We start from the raw sequence: 19,771 nt of genomic DNA on the forward strand, positions 1-19,771 counted from the left end.
AAAGAAGCTTTCAAATTATATGTTATCATGAATTTGCAAGTTCTAGCTGGAATTTATATTCTTTTTTATATATGAGAGCCAAGCTCTCAGAGGAACTTCACATCCTGCAGAAAAGTGGCTTTATTTCTGTCAGTGATGGGTAATTTGCCTATGACAAGAATAAAATCTCTTTGAGGGAAATGAATTTATTTATTAAACATCCTTTTGGCACAAATGAAAATTGGAAAATTGAGACTTTAATAAGCAAATTATTAGAAAGGATGTTGAAAATGACATAAACATCTCTGATGTATCACTATTTTTGCATGTTAAGTAAGTATGCAAAATAAAACCTGGTATACCCATCTAATTCCTATACAACATTATGGTTATATCCTTCTTTTCTTCTTTTTTTTCTCTTTTGTTTTCAGGGTTGGGGTTGGTGGCCTGTTTTCTATTGACAAAAGCTACCTTGAAGATGTCAAGCAGATATTTCTAGAGGAAATCAACTGAGAATTTGGAAGGATTTTCAGGCCATTTTCTGTAAACTTTACATCATTCGCCTTCCAGTAAAGCAGAAGGGTAGAGATACCTTTTCTGAGTGCTAATGTTTTAAATCAGTGGATTTCCATATTTTTAGATTTATAGACCCCTAAAAGTATGCATTGAATGTATATAGGCCCCCCTGTAGGAGCTCGTTTTTAACTTAAACCTGTTGACATTAGGTTTGTTTTTCATATCTTTAGAAGTGATCCATGAACCAGAGAGGGAATAGCAGTGTTTTAAAGTACTAAATATGTGTGTATCTTAGGTTAAATCTGCATATTAGTGCTGTTCACTTTTCTTTGAGTATCAGAGTAAGGTTTGTGATTTCCAATTAAGTGCAGTTCATCGAGTTCACTGAAATTTTAAAGTCACAGCTGTTGGTGCCCATTAAAGCCTGACGGAGGGAATCTCGAGGCAGTAGGTGGTTGTTGCTTACAGAAGGCCTTTTGCAGCACCAGTTTGGGGCCATTCCTTTGGAAAGGTCCCATGCTCATACTGAAGAGGCTCATATATGTAATGCTCTTTTTGGAAAAATGCTGGGTCTTCATCATAAACATTTTATTCTGTAAAAAAAAATAACCCTAATACAAGGGGACAGACAAAGAGATTTTTATTAAGAGTGCATAATGGAGAATATGGAGACTTATTCTTTATGCGCTCCTATTGGCAGTGACTATATTTTTTTAACAAAGATGCAAACATTGATAATTTTTCAGTCAGGCTCTGTAAATGCAACAAAATAAAATAATTTACATTTCCGTGCTATTTTCCCACTCTTGTGCATAATATATTCTTTATGGCTGGAAGCATTTGATTTTCTGCTGACAGCAGCATGTGAGCATGTATTTAGCTTGAAGCATATGCTAATGAAATAGCCCAAATAGGACATTCCTAATGCATACTCTTGCTTGAATAATGCTAATGTGTTTTGGAAACCTTTTCTGAGAAGTTTAGTTACCTGATGGAGTTCTCTTGTCATCATCCTGCTCTGTTTTACTGTGGCTGCTCCAAGCCGCTTAGGAAGCAGCCGAGTATCATGGTGGCCAGCAGAAGGCTTGGGCACGGTCAGCAGGGACTAGCACGGGCGGCAGTACCGCTTCAGTTACTTATGGCTTTTCGAGGGAATGGCTCGAGGGAAAGGGTTCTTTCGAGGGAAACCCGAGCCGCGGCCCCGTGGGGTCTGCAGCACCCTTCGCCCAGCTCCTCGTTCACGCTGGCGGGAGGCTTGGTGTGGTCAGTGGCTCTGCAGAAGCCAGCGGCAAAACGCGGCACCTTGCACGGGGGGTTTCACACCTCTGTGTCTGATACGACTTCTCCAGCTCTGTTTCCTGGGGACTGCTATAATTGCTGGGTTTTTTCCCCCCCCGGGTGATCACTGCTTGATTCAGTCTGTATTTGGACGCTATCCGGTGCTGAGGCGAGGAAGAGCAACCCGAGGCCAGCGACTGGCTTGATGCGTGTAGATTTGTGAGAATGTTTTCGTGAGATGTGAATTCCAACTTCGCGTTAAAAGTATCTGTCCAGAATACGTGAGAAGACCAAGATCAATAACAGCAATGTTCTCAGTAGAAAGCATCAGTGCTAAGAGCTGCATTTGCAGCAAGCAGCTTTGCAGTTGTTCTTCCTTAACTCATTAAAGCTAGGGTGGGCAGAGGGGGTTGGAAAGCTTATGAATTTTCTGATGAACTCTTTGGGCTTCACATTAGAAAACATCATTTTGTGTCTTACTTCAGAAGATTTTCCCACTTAAGCTTCAAGAAACATTACCAGCTTGAAAAGCACGCATCAGACTTAATAAGAGGGCATGGTATCAAGAATAGAAATAAAATGATATGTTTTCAGCACAGGGAGATTACCATGGAAATGGAAAGCATCTATGCTATGCTATTTCTTAGTGTTTAGGGCCTTAGTATTTAAAGAAAACCAAACACAAAGTCAAACATACTGAGTAAGATTGATCAATAAAATACCCAAGGTTTCACAATTTAAAAATACATCAAATGAAAAAGTTTTTTTTAAATATTTTTTTAAAAATTCACGTTTTTCTATTTAAAACCCCCCCCACAGGAATACAGTGCTTCTACAAAGCTTTCATTATTTTTTTATTAGGCCTGCTGAAGCTTACTGATGCTGCTAGCTTTTACCCAGAGCAGCGTAGCAAGCTCACACCTTGCTCAACACCGGGGAACCCAACTGGTGAATCTTCATTGATCAACCGGATCTGACTCTGTAAAAATTTAATACCAATCCCTGTGTCCCTTTGGGGCCTTCCTTTTTTGCCATTGCTATACTTCTAACATGCCCTAGTCATGGAAAAAAACATCGGCTGGAAATTGCATCTTCTGAAACGCCTCTGTTGAGCAACCTTGAGTACTGAATCTAACCAACAGCTGAGTCCTATAAAGTGTTGTGTGTTTAGGTGCAAAGTTCAGATATATTATTTACTTTCTATGTAAAGATCTTTCAGTCTCTTTGCATGGAAGGTTCCTCACGTTCAAGGTTGTTCTGCTGAGAAAGATCTCTGCAAATGCTGCTGTCGCCCAGCTCGGTGGACAACCGCAGGAGGCGTTCTCCAGGGTTTTAACCATGCTAGAAAATTACTTTAGGAGAGATTTAAAAGCCTTAAACTTTATAGAATTCTTTAAACATTTTTCACCCTCTGTTAAATTCTCTAAGTGCTTTTTTCCCCCCAATCAGAGAGTTCCCTGAGCGCTTGATGTGGGGAAAGGAGCTCATGTAACTTTGGACAAGGTGTTAAATATCATCTGTCAATCAGAAAAAAAAAGATTGTTCTTTAGAAAAATGGACAAAACAAGGCTAGAGAAAGTCGGTGCGTACTCTAACAAGAATCAGGTGCTGTTTAGTCTTGGTTTTACGGCTGATGCTGGAAGCGTAGACGAGTATGCCAGTGTTTCCCTATGTATTCCCTAGTTAGTCGGCATACTAACGTGCCTTTCGGGGGCTCTGAAATTCATTTTGACTGCTGTAAGAGCTCAAATAGTAAGTAAGGGACAAAGCTGCTTAATTCATTGATGCAATTTAATGTGGTGTCCTATCTTTAGAAAAACTCATCCTGTCTGTGAAGGACAAGCAAGTTATGCCGGCTCCGTGTTGAGCAGCAGAACGGGCTCTCGTGGCGAGGAGACAAGGCAGAGCCGAAGCGCAGCCGCGTGCTGCGTGGCCCCCGCGGCCGCTGCTGCCGGGGAGGCCGAGTGGTATGGAGGGAGCTTTCCCACATACACACTTATTAATAGCAAATTTCTGGCCTGACTTTATGTGTGGTCTCAATTTTCAGCTGCAAAATTGTAGGTGTAATAGAGCATTTAAAAATGCTTAAGTAAACAGTTTTAGCACAGTCACTGATCTACACGCCTAGAAGACCAGCGCTGTGTGAGGATGGACGTAGCAGTACAACCCAGCGCAACGCTTAGCGAGGCGGGGAAGGCTGCTCGCGCACAAGATTTATTTTCAGAAGTACGTCATGACGTTGAAAATGATTTGGGGTGTTCGTAAGCAGAATTTTGGCTGTATAAATCCCTAACCACCTGCCAAACACTCAGACTGAAAATCTACCTCTGTTTTTCAATACTCTTTAGATGCTTGACTGTATTGACTAAATTTAAGAGCACAGTTTGCTTGCAAATTGTACTCAGAATAGGTTTGTATGCTTAAATTTAAGGCATACCACATTTTCCCCTTTCTTTGGACTGCATTAATTTTTTTTAATATTTAAAATTTTCATGTTTGTATAGAGGAAAATATTCAGTATACACCAGTTCATTTAATTTCGTTATAGAGATCTTTTATACTGGTTTTAGAGTTTTCTTTTTTTTTTTTCCTAGATATTACTTGGCTGCATAACAGCCAAGAATTTTAACTAGTGTAACTTTCTGATTGCAGCAATCTTTGGGAATTTTTTACTGTAGCTCTAACCTGTGCCTATACACGTGATAGGTGTTTAATCTAGTAGCACCATCAATATGCACACTCAGAAGAAAAAAAAATTATTTTCTAAAATGAAGTACATAAAATTATTAACATCTAAAACATTTGCTTTTGCTGTTTGTATCTCTTTAACCTAAAATTTTAGTTTTGTTTTAACCTGAAACTTTCAAGAATAGTATATTTCATGTGGAATTAGCTTTCCTTGTTTTGCCATGGAGGGAACTTGCACGGAAATCAAACTCCAAGAGTGAGGCAATAACCAATAATGCAGATGTGTTACTGCTAAAGCTCTGCTTTATAAAGGTTAATTCGTACGGTAGCTGTCTCGACAGATGGGTGCTCGGCCTCGCACCGCCTGTGCCTGCCTTACCCCAGACGTCGCGTACACCGCACAGCGCACGTACCGCGTTTTTATCCAACAGCCGGCTCCAGGTATCCATGGTAACGGCGGCAGAGCGGTGCGGCAGCCCCGTACCCGGGGATGCTGCCCTCAGCCCCGCTGCGAGCGCGCAGGGTAATAGCGGCAGGGTGGCAGCAAGGAGCGGAAAGCGTGGGGAAAAAGTGGGATCGAACGATGGGGTCTGTTCTAAGTAGGTTAGAAGGACCTAGGAGGGACAAGCTGTGTGCACCAGGTTCCAGTTCTGAATATATAGACGGTTGATAAGTACTGCGGCCACCAAAAATAAGCATGCATCAGCTCTGCTGGAGGTGTGGTTTTTCTACTTGTTTTGGAATTCATAGTAAAGCCTTGATGTTGTTTTATTTTTTACTTCTATACAATTTATTATTATTGTTAACCTTAAAGATTTCCAACTGACAGGTGCTGAGTTTTGTGGGAACTGACTTTGACTTAGTGTTCAAAAATGCTGGAAAGGGAAGCAGTCTTCCCAGTGGGCTAAGCAGAGTTCTGGTGGAGCTTTACTCAGTGAATAGCAAAGGTGGGGAATAAGCTCCTGGAATCTGCTGAGCTGGAAGAGCTAATCAATGCAGAGAGGATTTGAAGCATCCGAATAAGTTGGGGAACTTAAGCAACACTCATGGGTTAATGGTTCAGCAGAGCAGAATGAAAAGTCTTAGAGCAAGGAACCAGCGATGGAGACATCAGCTGTAAGGCAAGAGCTGAGCAGTTCTGGTGGAGGGAAGAACCTTGAGTTTTTAAGGAGGTTTGAATTTTCTGACTCTCTGAGTGTCAAAGCAGAATGGATGAGAGCTGCAAGTCTATTCCTTGGAAAGTGCAGGGGAATAAAAGCTGAGGGTATAGCTCGCAAGTGGGCTGTGGCGATGACTCCTCAAGGATCCCGCAGCCCCGGGGCAGGACTGGGTGCTCCAGGGTGCCGAGGCTCTGAAGGTAAAGTCCCGCCGTAGACCGTAGACCAAGACCACTGTGGCTTGCTCCCTCCTCCAGCAGGAGCTAGCGTTAACCTGCAGCCCCTTGCAGCGGTTCAGCCTGATGCAGGTGAGGTGATCTAGCACTGCGTGGTTCAGACGCGTATCGTTTAAGAGCCGCGGCTTGTTCTGGGTGACCACGGAATGACTAAAAGCCATGAAAGCGCGGCAGCCGGGCTGAGGCAAACGCAAATATGAGGTGCATCAGGACGAGCAGCGTCAGCGGCGGCAGGCGATGGTGAGACCTCATCTTGGTGGGCTGTTGTGTAGAAGCATGGTCACCTGCATTCAGGAGGGACGTGCTCAAGCTCAAGGAGGGGCAGAGAAGAACTGCCAGGATTTTTTTTTTTTTCCCCTCAAGTGGAAACTAGCAAAACTTTGGTTGCTTGATTTAATACTGAGGTTTTAAGAATATCTGATTTTTGTGAATTCATTCAGGTGGAAGGAGAAGGGATGAACATCAGGGGAGAAGGGAAGGAATATACCTTCAACCTTAAAAATTATGATGTGACAATAATTTGTTTATGAATAATCCAGTGTGAAAATTAGAGTTAAAGCTTTTTTTTTTAATGAGATACAGCAATCTTGTACCAGAATATTTGCATTCTGTCTGGTTTCAGTCTCCTGATGCTTTTAGTAGCCGTAAGGGCTTCTAAGTGTATTATCATGGGTGGAAGGTCAGTAAATTGGAGCGGTGTTGACGACATTGCTGTCCCGGCACGAGACGCGGGGGTCAGAGCAGAGTCCAGGTACCCGTACCAAAGGGCAGCTCGGCGCACGGATGACAAGAAGCAGCCTTTTCCCCTGGATTTTTGTTCGCTCACTAGCGTAGTCAGTTAGGGTAGCACTAAACCCCGCGTAGCCTGGGGCCGGGGGGGGCTGTCCACGCTGTGCGAAGCGAAGTGCGGTTGTCGCTGCCCTGGGTGTGAGAGCGGCTTCCCCTTGGTGCTAGCGCGGAGCCGCGCGCGACTTCTCCGCTTGGCCCGTACCCGAGGAGGCTCCTTAATTAGCCTGAAAATGGCAGGGAACTCTGAAAGCCACCTCTTGCAACTTATTTTATGTTTCCAGTAGAAAAAAACTTGTAAAAGAGGTATTGTGGTACACAGTATTTTTATTCTCACTCCATATTAAAGTTAATGAAATGATGTGGTTTTAATTTTCCAAGAAAAGATAACTAAGATAACTAGAAGCACTCTAATAAAGCAGTAATTCATAAAATCATTGCCATGTTTAAAAAAATCTAGGCACGTTAGAGAAAAGATAGGATATAATTCCTTGAAAGGATCAAGTAATTTGTTTCTGAAGAAATTTTGCTGGAATAAAAAAAAATACAATGAATCTTAGCAGGAAAAAAGACTAGAATGAAATTTAATAGCAGTTTCTGTCCAAAAGCCTTTGTGTCTTACATGGAACAGTCAAAGTGTCAGTAAAAAGCTACTGGCAGATTTTGAATATCTGAATTGAGATACGTTTTCTACAAATACCTGTTTAATATCAAAGTATCAGAGACAAATTCAGTATTCACTGTACTTGCAGTGAAGAGTGATCAGATGTATTACTGTGTTATATCTTGTCTGTATCATGAACAAATCTATACAATTCAATAATCTTTTACAGTTTTATGAACTTTTGAAAGTAGTCATTTTACCAGTGAGTATTCAAGAACAATTTTTTTTTAATATTGAAAGGAAAAATCCCTTTCTTCCCAGCAGAATGCAGGTTCATCTGCATTCCTTTGACAAGTGTAATAGCAGATTGTGCCAAGGGCAGACAAAAATGTGCTTTAAAGAGATGTACAGGAATGCACGTTTTAAAAAGTGCTTCTGTGGGTGGAATTTCCTCCCTGTGGGGGTGGTCGGGGGGAGAAGCGGCGGCCGTCTAGGGAACGTTGATCCTGAAGCAGGGACAGAGGGTAGAGCGCATCTGATATCGTTCTGTGCTCTTCTCTGCCCTGTGTGGCGAGCGACTCCCGTGTTGCTTTGCAAGTCCGTGCAGTAATGTATATCTCAAGTTTTAATATCTATTCCCATTTTAGTACAAACGTGTTCCTTGGCATCCATCAACTAGAAGTTTCACCTGAACTGACTGGTTGTCACTGAACTGCAAAGCACAAGATGCTAAACACAAGAATATTTTGATGTTGTCATTGCTTATCCCAACAGAGCACATCACTTAGCATACTAATGAAATTATATAAAAGGGTTTATCCCTAATTAAATAAAATCTGCATTAAGTTACTATGGCAACTGGTATGTGTTTTTCAAGGAGTTCTACTTAAAACACTGTGACAGTATTCAAGTTTAAGATACCAAGTGGTTCTTCTACTGTATTTCTTATTAGTAGGATGTGTTGTATACGTTAGTCCTGCTGTCCACTTAGAAGGAAGACCAAAGCAAAGGGTAGGATGAGCCTAAATAAGGAGCAGGACAGTTGGTGATACCTTTGCTGATGCCAGCAAACGTCAGTGAAGAATGAATCCCAAAGAATTTACGTTATCCGGCAGAACAGCAGAGCTCCATAACCCTGTAGGCATCCCATGGAAACCTTCATTTGTCCCTGTAGTACAAATCAAGACCCAGCTGCCTGTTATGCCTCCGGGTCTGCACACCAGGAGCCTCAGCCTCTCGGCAGCCTTTGTCGCAACTTTAAGTGCAGATCCCTGAATCGGCTGAATCCTTGCACCCGATGTTTGAGTGTAGCAGAGTGTGATTTTCTGCCTGTTTTGCCTAACGAAAGACCGGAGTATTAGGTTTCTCCACAACTTGATTCAGGCTATCTGGTAGTCTGCTTCTGATGGAAATTATCTTCATTGATTCTGCAGGAGCCACTAGAGCAACTAGGGTCTTTCCACTGGTATCTCAAGCATCTAAAGCTCTGTGGGGTGAGCTGAGGCCTACATGCCTAGACCCTTGCCTTAAAATTAATAACATTTTAAATGGATTGCTAGGAGCAAGTGACTTAATTTGTCCTCACTGGCATTTCTAGAAGTAGTCCTGGAAGGGAGGAACTCTTTCTTTAGTACTGTTCAGAGCCTAGAAAGAGAGGAGATTGCAGAACAGCATACGCTGCAGGAGCTGGTGTATATCGTATCAAGATTGCAGTGATCTAACAGAAAAATCTCGCTGTTACTTCATTAAACAACAGGATATTAAAATTTGAGATTATATAATTGCTTATACTAATGCAGTTATACTGAAGACATTGAGCTTCCTTGGAGTGTGCTTTTTGATTCCAATAGTGGTAAGGGAGAATTTGCAACTGGGAGAAGTGCATCAAATTCTCTTCTTTGTGTAAAACTTCTTTTTTAGTAGACCATGCTACTCACCTAGCATATGAACCAGAGGACAAACATTTTGCATTTGTGTTTCACTTCTGTAGTTCTATGATGTTCAAGGTACCTGTGCTGCATTTTCTGCGTCTTTCTGTTTCTATTTGTAATATTAACCTAGGTCTGCTGCACCTTGCTCAGAATGGCCATAAACATGATTCTGATTAAAAAAAACACACACAAAAAACCCAGTAAATGTACTTCTCAATTTCTTTAAATATTATGAATTCCTGGAAAATTCAAATACATGGATAGAATTGATATCCTACACTTAACAGTCCATTACAGGATTACATCTTTCTAAGATTGTGGAGGAAGAAGTAGTTTGTGTATGTTTATGTTGTAAGGTCATATAACCAAGTATACCATTCACACAAGCTTTCACACTGTAATTAAAGTCTGTGCTCTTTCATTTACTATCAAGAATTGTACCCTTACTGTTTGCCTTAAACTTTTGCTTGAAATTCCCTGTTGGCTTTTGACCTGGGGAAATAAATCAGGAGATATCTGCTAATCAGCCTATCAGACAGAGTCCTTCCTGCTCTAATCTTTGCATGTTTTGTTTTTGTCTTTCTCAACATTTTCTGCATATTTTAATTTTAGATTTGGCAGTGTGGCGGCTCCCTTGAGATTGTGACGTGCTCGCACGTTGGCCATGTATTTCGCAAGGCAACACCGTACACTTTCCCTGGTGGCACAGGACACGTCATCAATAAGAACAACAGGAGACTGGCAGAGGTCTGGATGGATGAGTTCAAAGACTTCTTCTATATAATATCCCCAGGTAATAAATTATTTTCTGATCATAATGATATGTAAAGCTGTCTGAAAAAAGGAAAGTGTAAATGTAAGGTACGCATATGTGAGTGTATGGGTGAGTGCCTGTATATGTGCTGTAAGCTGAGACATAGCAGCAAAGGTGCTTCCAAGATTCAAGAGGATGTCCTTCCATGTGTCAAAGCCTTCTATGTTATTTTCCCAAGGTAAAAATACCACTTAAGGCTCCCTCTCTTCTGAAGGTCACAAGGGTTTGTTTTTTTTTAAGAACATGATTCTCATCGTGTTAGTTTTCAAACAAGTGGGAAAGCTTTTTGCCCTCTATTTAGTCTAAGAAACAGTTTGGCCAGATTCTCCCTTTGCTGTCATGCTCCTTGAAGGTCCCTTCAGAAGGTGCTAGTGAGCGGGACAGCAGAAATGCTCTAGGGTGCAGCTTGAACGGCAATGGCCTTTTAGAGCAAAAGAATCCAAGTGCCATGAAGTATCTTTCCCAATTTCTTCTGTCTTGCGTTTGCTAAATATCAGTCCTGAGTAAAAACATTGTGTTTTAAACATCCCGATTTTTCTTCCTTGTGGTGGTTTTCTTTTACGTTTCAGTACAGCACACATAGCACATACAAAAACTGTATGCTTGCATGTGATAAAAGAGATATTATTCCTGATGTTACAACATCGTTAAGGGTTGTGTTGTGGGTAAATATTTTCATGCAGTAACCTATTGTAGAAGTATTAAGATTGGGGATGTTTTATCTAAAGGCAATTATGTCCTCCAAATGAGAGAGGTAAGTGGAGTAGATGCAATAAATAGGGAGTGGGATATCAAGGTTTTATTAGAGTCTGTGCCGCTGCGAGCTCTGCATCAGAGAAGGATGGCTCCTGCCCAACTTTGTACGCGGCTTCGTACCCACAGCGTTCGCCGTGCACCACGTGGAGCTGTCGCTTGGTTTGTGTGAAGAGTGAACACATGAAGTTCCATAACATTTTACTTTGACTTTTGTTTTCTCTTTTATTTAAGCATCAGTTTACTTCATGCAGCTCTTACATAATTCTTCTTCTTTAGAATAATAATAACAACTCTGAAGTCTCTTAGTTGACAGTTTTCATGTTCTTATTTCTGTCGTTTAAAATTCATCTGATCATTTGAAAAATTAGACTTGGAGGAAATCAGTTTTTACCAAATTTAGTGTTTTAAATGAAAACTTTGAAAACTTTTTTTTTCTGGATCAAAGACAAGAATCAAAAACTTTAACTTGTGGCCATGATCAGAAAAAATAAGAGTGTATAACTGCGAGCTGGCTCTCTGGTGAAGACTATTTTGCACCTGTATTTCAAATAGTCTTTTCCTTGGTCATAGCTAGTGTCTTAAAAACAGGCTTTCTGATCTAAACCTTTTCTTTCAATGAATCAGCACCAATAACTTTATTTTATTTAGCTGAAATAAATGAAAAATTAAAGTTAATATACTTTAGAATACTATTTCCATTTTAAAGATTTTTGTAAAAATTGGAAAACCATTCTGCAGTTCTTTTACTTCCAACAGTTTTACTAATACTTTAAAATTACACAGTAAATAAAAACTAAATTATTTCTATTTAAAAGCTTGAATGTATAAAGGCCTCACATATGAAAGCCAGTTATTTTTCATAGTATTTATTAATTATTACTTAAAATGACTGTGGTAAATGGTGGTCATAGATTATGTAAGCTATTGTCCTTACTTTAGTGTGTGCCCTTGGCTCATCGTCCCTTTCTTCCACCTGTATATTTTCCAACTTAAATTCCATAGCAACGGAACCCGTGAGTGTAAATTTTCACTATCACCAAGGACTAAAATCCAGACCCTGTTATTATCCGCATGAGGTTTGCGTCTCATCTCCAGCACAGTTTCCTAGCGTTTTGTCTGAGCTCACTCAGCTTGGAAACCTACTTGTTTCCACCAGCTGTTTTGCTGCTTCAGTTTTCTAGGAGTTCAGGACATTTCAGTCAATAATCGTGTGCCACCGTGTAATCATAAATTGGGTCGTCTGAAGATCCTTGGTTTCTGACTGGGCTGTCACAAGTATCCTATGGCTGGCATGGTATGGGCTTATAAAATATTCTGAGGCTGCTCTGGAAAACCCTTACCAAGCCAAAACCTTGAAAAAAAAGTATAAAAAGGCCTATGCTCTGCTAATGGTATATATAAAAAAGATATCTATATATCTATATACACACTAAATAGAGATGTACATAAAATGTAGATATAGCCAAAAGATGAAAGCAAGAAACAAATGAAAAAAAGAGAAAAAAAAAAAGAAACAAACCGAGCCCTGTAAATCAGCAGGGTTTCCACAAGGCAGGGTGGAGTGTCCAGAAGTCACTGACATCTTCAGATCCTGTCTGTCTTCTGCTGTCCACGTTTCTTCTGAGTCTTCACGGGAAGGAGATGCTCTTATTCTGCAGGACTAGGTCTGCTATTAAAGCTACTGGTGTTTTATTTCGGAAATTAAAAAACAGTAGCTTCAAGTGTAGAGCAAGATCTGACCTCATTTCTGCCCCCCTTTCTGTTTGCAGAGGTCACTCTTAGTACTGACTGAGCGGGCACCCGTGTGAGTGTCCCACCGCAGGGAAATGCCCGGTGGAGTTCCCCTGCCCTGCTTTCAACGCAATGCAAAAATACACGTAACGTCAGTGGGATAGAGTCGCATTCACAGAATCCTCTTAAATGTGGAACTGAACCGTGTGTGAGATAGGCAGAATTGTGTCCCTCTGGTAATTATATCTACCCCAAAAAGGTGAAGGAATAGGACACATGACAGAAAAATTTGGCTGACAGTTTGTAACATAATTGGTTTCTATTCTACTGCAAGAGGAAGGAAAAAAATGGAAAAAAATAAGCCTAATGCTGAGAAATGGATGTCTAATAAGATTTACAAGTGAATTTAAAATCAATGTGAGATGCAATAGAGATCAATTCATAAATACTGTCGTGTGGGCGTATCCATTTTTTAAATTCAGTTCTCTTTTATTAAGTTCTTTTTCTGAGCAGTCCCTTAATACTAAGTTCCCACTGCATTTTTGTTGAGCTAAATGCATTTCTAATAATTTACCTGAAAGTATACATTTTCTTATGGGTATGAGGCTGCAAATATTAACAGTTCGTCGAACCTAGGGGACTGCCACTCCACAGGCTTTTATATTCTGTCTTGACAGCAGGTTTTCTAGGCTGATTAGGGGTTAGTTGCTTTTAAAGCATTTACGTGAGCTAAAGCTCTAAAAATTTCATTCTGAGGACTATTTAAAATAGAATACATTTTAAACGAGTTACTGGTAAAATGCATTAAAATGTAAGTGACTAGAGTAGTGATATATATACAGTAGAATAATTAAAGAATTCCAGTTTCAAGAAGAGTGTAAGAGGAAATTGCAGCTATGTGGTTTTCTAAAATGTGTCAGCATTTCAGTTAAGAAAAACTTCAAAACTTGACGTGTTTTAATTTTCAAATTCCTAAACGCAACACTTCATATCCTGGATCAGATCTTCTTTCATTTTCTTTGCTCTCCTTTTGGCTTCCATTGCTTCTCTTTTTGTTTTGGGATCTTCTAGGCAAGGATCCTTTTGACTACAGCAGGACTCCTACTTGATTTTTTTATATACTTTGTTTTCACAGAATTTCTACTCAGATATTCTGGATTGCAGGAATGAGGACTTTAGTGCTGAGCAACAGTTTAAGTCTGGACACAGAAAAAGGACATGTAAAAATATATCAGATTTATGCCTATCTTTGACAGGCTTGACTATTTCTCCAGCACATCTCCAAAAGCCTGAGCAATCCCCCTCAATTCCTCAATTTTCCTGTTCAGCTATTTTGACAATTTGATATGTCAGACCTCCAATTCAATATATTAATTTGGAACCAACCACTTAAAAGAAAATACAACTGACTAAAGTGAATGAGGTTTTTGCCATTTTTATAATAGACCTTATTAAGAAAGCATAGTGTCTTTCATGGTGTGCTTAAGCCCTTTGTGCCACCCTGTGTCAGTCAGTGCTGTTGGGAGTGACATTTACCCTTTTTCAAATTAAGCAGAATGTAAAAAAGATTAAAGTATTCGTTTTTGATAAAATATTGTCTGAAAGATAATGCACTGCTTGTTTAAAAAAAAAAAAAAAAAAGAAGAAGAAGAAGAAAAGTTATGGAAGGAACCTGCACTGTAGTATCTAGTGGCTTATAGAGTTTTTTGGAGTTAGTATGGTCTGCCAAGAACCTCAGATGACAGCTAACTTCACAGGTGCTTCTTACTATTTTGTTCAGGTAAAGGTAAAATAGCTAAGTGTTGTATTCTGGGAGTAAGGGGATACAACAAGTGGTATATGAACTACCAGAAATATAAATTTTAAACCGTTTGTAAAAACCAAATGGCTGAATTGCCTCACTTTGAAGGGTTAAAAGTGTGGGGCAGTCAAAAACTGAGATATCAGTTACGATTTTCAGAATATTTCCTTGCAAAAGGGCTGCACTGAGTGAAGACATGGAGTGCCTGTTGCCTTCTGCCAGAGCACACATTGCAAGAAGGCCGTGCGAGCTGTGCATTCTTGATTTCCAGTCTTAGGATACATCTGTAGATGTCAATATTTTGAATATGATGTAGTTCTGAAAGCAGGTATGATGAGTATGTTGCGTGATTTAAGTCAGGTCCTTAATTCCTTTTCCTGCTGATACTTGCCTGAAGTTACCAAATGGTCGTTGCTGTAGCAGCATATAATTTGGCGTGGAAATCTCTTGCCCAGGTATGGAATAGATGCTTTCTTGAATTTGGAGAAATGGTGAATATTGTCCTGTCGTGTTCTGAACTGGCCGATACCCCGTTGTTCAGCTAGGTAGAGAATACCCAGTTTGAAAGTTTTGAAACCTGCAGGCGTTTCTAGCGACAGAAGCCACTGCAGACGAGCGCCTGCTGCATAGGGGGTCGCCTGAACACGTGTTTTGAAGTTCCCATGTAAGAACTTACCTCTTGGGCAGCAGTAACTTGTTTTCTACTATATTAGAGAAAAGCTTCTGAAATCACTTTGGATAGTCATTTTTGTAGTTATCTTTTACAATTTCCTAGGTTTCGGCAAGTAGCGGGGGAGGATTTTGTCAGCAGCATTTTTTAACTTGGATGTCTATTATTATGCTTTCTAGCCTGCATTTTATCAGTGGATTTCAGAAATGAAAAGACATCCCTTCTCCCATTGAAAAGATCAATTCTTGCTCTAGGCCATTTTAATTTTGGCTTCTCAGCGTAGATATATATGTAAGGCTATCTTTAACGAACCGGTTTTCAGCAGTCTGTCACCTAGTAGGATAACGTGCATTGCAAATACCCTTTTCCACAGTAATTTCTTCAAGAAGGAAAGCAGCTAGTGGAGGAATCCTTTCTGTCCATGTGCCTGGAGAGGGCATTTCTCTGCCATCATCTCCGCGGGACCGTTCCTTGGGCTGGCAGCCCACGGTGGCCTCAGGGCTCGTCCCTTTCCACACACCGATATGACTCCAAGGTGGCTCAGAAACGTAGCTTCCACCAGCAAAAAAAAGTGAAGCTAGCAAGACAGAAGATTAGAAAACCTGCAGCGTTTTGGTTTTAGATAGGGGACTGTAAGGGGCCAGGAGCAGGGTGTCCACAGGGGTCAGGCAGGAGCTCGCTGCCCTGTCCATCAGGAGATTTTCTCCCCTTCGGAGCCGGCCCATTTGCCAGCGGACGGGCTGACGACCTGCTCGCCTCTTACCTCTCGGCCTGCGACACGCGTTGCTTTGGGACGCGTATGGTCTGATCCACGCATACGAGAGAGGGATCGGTTTTGGTATGCTTAAGGCTAAGTGAGAAGTGGTTATGGCTCCTGAGCCGTCATCGAGGCAGGATCGTTGTCATCTTTTATTCCTTTTTTAGTTACCCACCTTCTCTTCTTCAGTTATCCTGATGAAACATTGGAGAAATTGGTAAAATCCGGTTGCGGGCTGAAAAGCGTTTGTACTGAAGAAAGAGAACATTTTCATCCACTGCTGAATACAGCTACTAGCGATAAAAATAAGAACTCAGTTAGATGAAGCCAAAGTGGCTTATCTTGCTCATCTGTAAGGACATGTGAATTCTGCTACTTCAGGGGGAGGAGGAGGACGATTGTATTTGCAACTTAAATTGCTCTGGCCGTTCGTACAGAAGCACGTTTGGATTATACGAGGGCCTCCCTTGAAGAGTTCTTGCATGATCACCTGCAAAGACCCTCATAAAGCCATAAATCACCAAGTCTCACCTTTTCATCAGCCTTCCAGGCCAGGTGGGGAGAATAGCCTATCTCCTGAATTACTGGGAGACCTCTGCTCTCTAAAATTACGTTGTAGATTGGCAAACTGTCCCAGGAGATCAGCTCCTTCCTGATTACCAGTACTCCCCGATTACCAGTCGCCCCTCTATTCTAGCTGATGACATTTGCTCTTTAATATCATATATTTTTTTCATGTTCCTTGCTGACAAACTTCCTTGTGGGATGAGTATCCCACCTTCAAATGTGTTGGCTATGGTGATGTGGCCAAGAGGACCTTTTACATGCGAAATGGCATGTGCAAGCTTTATGGTGGGTCTTGATGTCTGAACTTCAGCTCTTCCTTTCCTAATCTCAGCTTTGCAATGCAAGTAACTAATTTCTAGGTCATCTGCTTACAATTATTATTTATAGGTACAGCTGTAGAGCCAATGCAGAATACAAATGTTACTTGTTTTTTGTCACAATGAGTTTTAATGAAACTCTGTTAGAAAAGTTAGGGTGAGTAACATTACACTTGTATTTATTGTTAAATTGTGACTTATCTTTCTTATTATTTTAACATAACTCCTATCACTTCTAAAATGAGCACAAATTAGCAGAAGTTTAGCACTGCTAAATGCCCACTTTCTTCCTTACAGTTATGCATTTGCATGTTTGCACAAGATTTCGATGCAAAATTCAAAAAGAGTAATTTCTTTTCCTTAATAGAAGAGTGAAATTTATCCCATGGTCACTGAGTAGATCTGTAATCCTCCTGAATTAGATGAAAATTTTGCCAGAATAAGGATTGAAGCAGCAAGCTGTGAACTTTTTTCCTTTTCTGTATAATAACTGCATACTGGAAGTATTTTGCAGTTGTCTATTTACAGTTTATTTATAGTTTCCAGATTTATTTTATGCATAATTTCTCAAATTATTTGTGTTGGTCTTGCATCGGTTTTAGGATTTCTCCATCTAAATATACAGAGACCTTTAAAATTCTGATAAAAAGCTACATATAACCCATATGTAGGGAGATGTTCAAAACAATTAGTGAAACGTAAAACAAGTTTTTATTCATGATTGTGTCGTTACCTAGTAGGTGCTTTCCCTCCTTGGCAGTATCCATCTCAGACCCGTGAGACTGTGCAGGTCCTGCACAGTAAACACCATATGAATTCCAGAAATATTTTAATGTTAGAAACCACACATTTTAAGGCTGCTGTAGGCTTCCTACTCTGAATTTCTTGTACATATAAGATCAGATTTTCAGAAAAAATGCGTGACCTTGCTAGGGGTGTACCTAGGAGTGCTTCTACAGCTTGGCGTCGTTTCCCTATTTTGGTTGGTAAAACTGACAAGATGATCATCTGTCCCTTTTTTTTTTTCCCCCCTCTGGTTTTGAAATATTGTAAAATCAATTCAAAGCTTAATGTCGTTATGGTGTTGAGTAAATACTGTCTTTCAATGGAGAGAAACAAGATCTTCGGCGGCTGCTCCTGGTGCGGCTGCTCCCTGAGCTCCTTCCCTTTCCTTGCGAAGCTGGTTCTCAGCTGACTCGGCTTCTGCTCGCCCGTCCTGCAATGCCGTCGTGGTCTTCTGAGGCACCATTCGTTGGTAGCTTTGTATTCATGAAAGTCACTTTGAGGCCACGTGTTCCCATTTCACTCACTGGAAAAAATTTAAATACTCCTAGGTCTACTTCGTATTTTCTGATTTTTCTGAAGTTAGTTAGATTTTTTTAGAGGTCATTGCTGAATGTCAGAAATTGTTACCAATATTGTTAAACTTCTTTTTTATCCTTTTGTCTGGCACAGATTTCTTTTACTTTATTATTCTGAAAAATACAGATCTCTAGATAATTCTGCTAGAGAACAAAGAAAGTTGCATTTTAGTAATTAGGTCTCTGAAGCTATTATCTATCAGCGCACACTCATCTACCCAGTTCTCCTCTGGGATCCAATTCATCTGATCTCCTAGATTGTGTCCTAAGAGGAGGAGGAACCAGTGGTTATCCACAGTGGCGTTACATTAAATATATCCCTCGGCATAATTAGGGTGCACACCTAGTAATTATATTCTGAGGTAGAAGTCTTGATTAATCAAGTTTTGAATAGCTTTCTTGAGGCCGTCTGCTTGAAAAGTGGAACTCTAACGCCACTTCAGAAGAGCCCATCTACAGTTTATTTTGCTCTTAGACATATCTGAAATTGCTGCTGTCCCTCGTCTTCGTGGAAGTCGCGCGTGCATGAGGACAAGTTTGTTCCCTTCTGCTGCCCCTGCGCCCCGCGGTCCAAGGTGCTGCCTCGCCGTCCATGCCATGTGCCGGGTGACGTGGGAGCCAGAGGTTTTAACAAATCTGACACAGATTTAAGAAAAAAATACCAGGGAGAACCTTACAGATTTAATTCAGGTTTAAAAGAGAGGCCAAATTTGTCACAGTACGCTTTTTCACATATGTGCGAGGATACCTATACATCACGGCCTCCGGGTGGCCGGAGGGACAAGACGGAGGGCGCGTTGCTTCTCCCTGCAGCTGGGAGGAGGTGACTGTGTCTCTCTCGGTCTCCGAGTCATCCTGGCGTACCTGCCTCTTGCGGGGGGATGCTTCAGCACCCCTCGCCATTTTATGTAATGGTCCTTGTCTCCGTGCACAGAATAAATTAATTTTTTTCACGACGGATCATTTTCAGTGCAAAGGTATGCCTTCCGGTGATATTCTGGCCATTCGATTAAGAGAGCTTTTTTGTTAATTATTTTCAGCTGTGAGACAGTTTTGTATAAGATAATATTTCATCCCTTTGCTTTTAATTGAACAACTGCTTCCAGAAAGATGGCATCCCTAGAAGCAATGTTTGTCGTGGAACGATCTTCTGTTCATCTGGAAGCTTTTGTTGACAGTGCGTATGAAGTTCTGCTTTAGTGGCAGTTCAGTTAAAATAGGCTCCTGCATGCTATCGTCTAACATTTATACTTCAAAAACGCAGTGTTTCCATTAACTGCCGTATTGTTGCTACATTAACTAATAATGCAATGAAGTTGTTGCCCAAAGAGCGCTGCTCCGCGTCTCGTCCTGCAGTGCCACCGTTGCCCTCGGCCGCTTCCGCTCCCTGGGCACAGTCACTCAGCAGCAAGTCAACATGTTGGTTGCTTTTCTTTAGCTGCATCCGTCGCTCGCAAGTATGAAGCGGGGGACGAGTTATTCGTGTCTGCAGTGCTGTTACTGTGCTGCCGAAGAGCCCTAGCCAGTGAACAGAAATCCTTGGTATTTTCTTTGTGTGGTTGTAAGGAAGGATTGTCTGTTTTTGATGTTGTGCAGGTACAGACAACAAAACCAGGCAGGGATTTATGTAAGTACCAAGAAACAAACCTGGAATGTTATCTGTTGCAGAGACACCTCTAGCAGCTCCAGCCTTTCCTCAAAACCTGCTAAATAATATCTTCTGGTTCCTCATTTCTGCCTATTCCTACCGGTTCCCGGTCTCTCTGATGGCAGAGCTTAGTTCTTTATTCAGGGAAGACATACAGCGCGGAAAGAATGATCC

At 41.0% G+C, this 19,771-nt stretch overlaps 1 protein-coding gene across 1 annotated transcript in view; it reads left to right on the forward strand.

Annotated features, from left to right (window-relative positions):
• Positions 1 to 19,771, forward strand: part of GALNT13 (polypeptide N-acetylgalactosaminyltransferase 13) — a 159,378-nt gene that overhangs the window by 96,416 nt on the left and 43,191 nt on the right. The window contains exon 9 of the mRNA XM_067299455.1: positions 9,788 to 9,968. Within this exon, the coding sequence (XP_067155556.1) occupies positions 9,788 to 9,968 (181 nt within the window). The remainder of the gene's footprint in view (positions 1 to 9,787; positions 9,969 to 19,771) is intronic.

This window comes from Apteryx mantelli, chromosome 6, assembly GCF_036417845.1.
Source record: "Apteryx mantelli isolate bAptMan1 chromosome 6, bAptMan1.hap1, whole genome shotgun sequence".
Classification (NCBI taxonomy): domain Eukaryota; kingdom Metazoa; phylum Chordata; class Aves; order Apterygiformes; family Apterygidae; genus Apteryx; species Apteryx mantelli.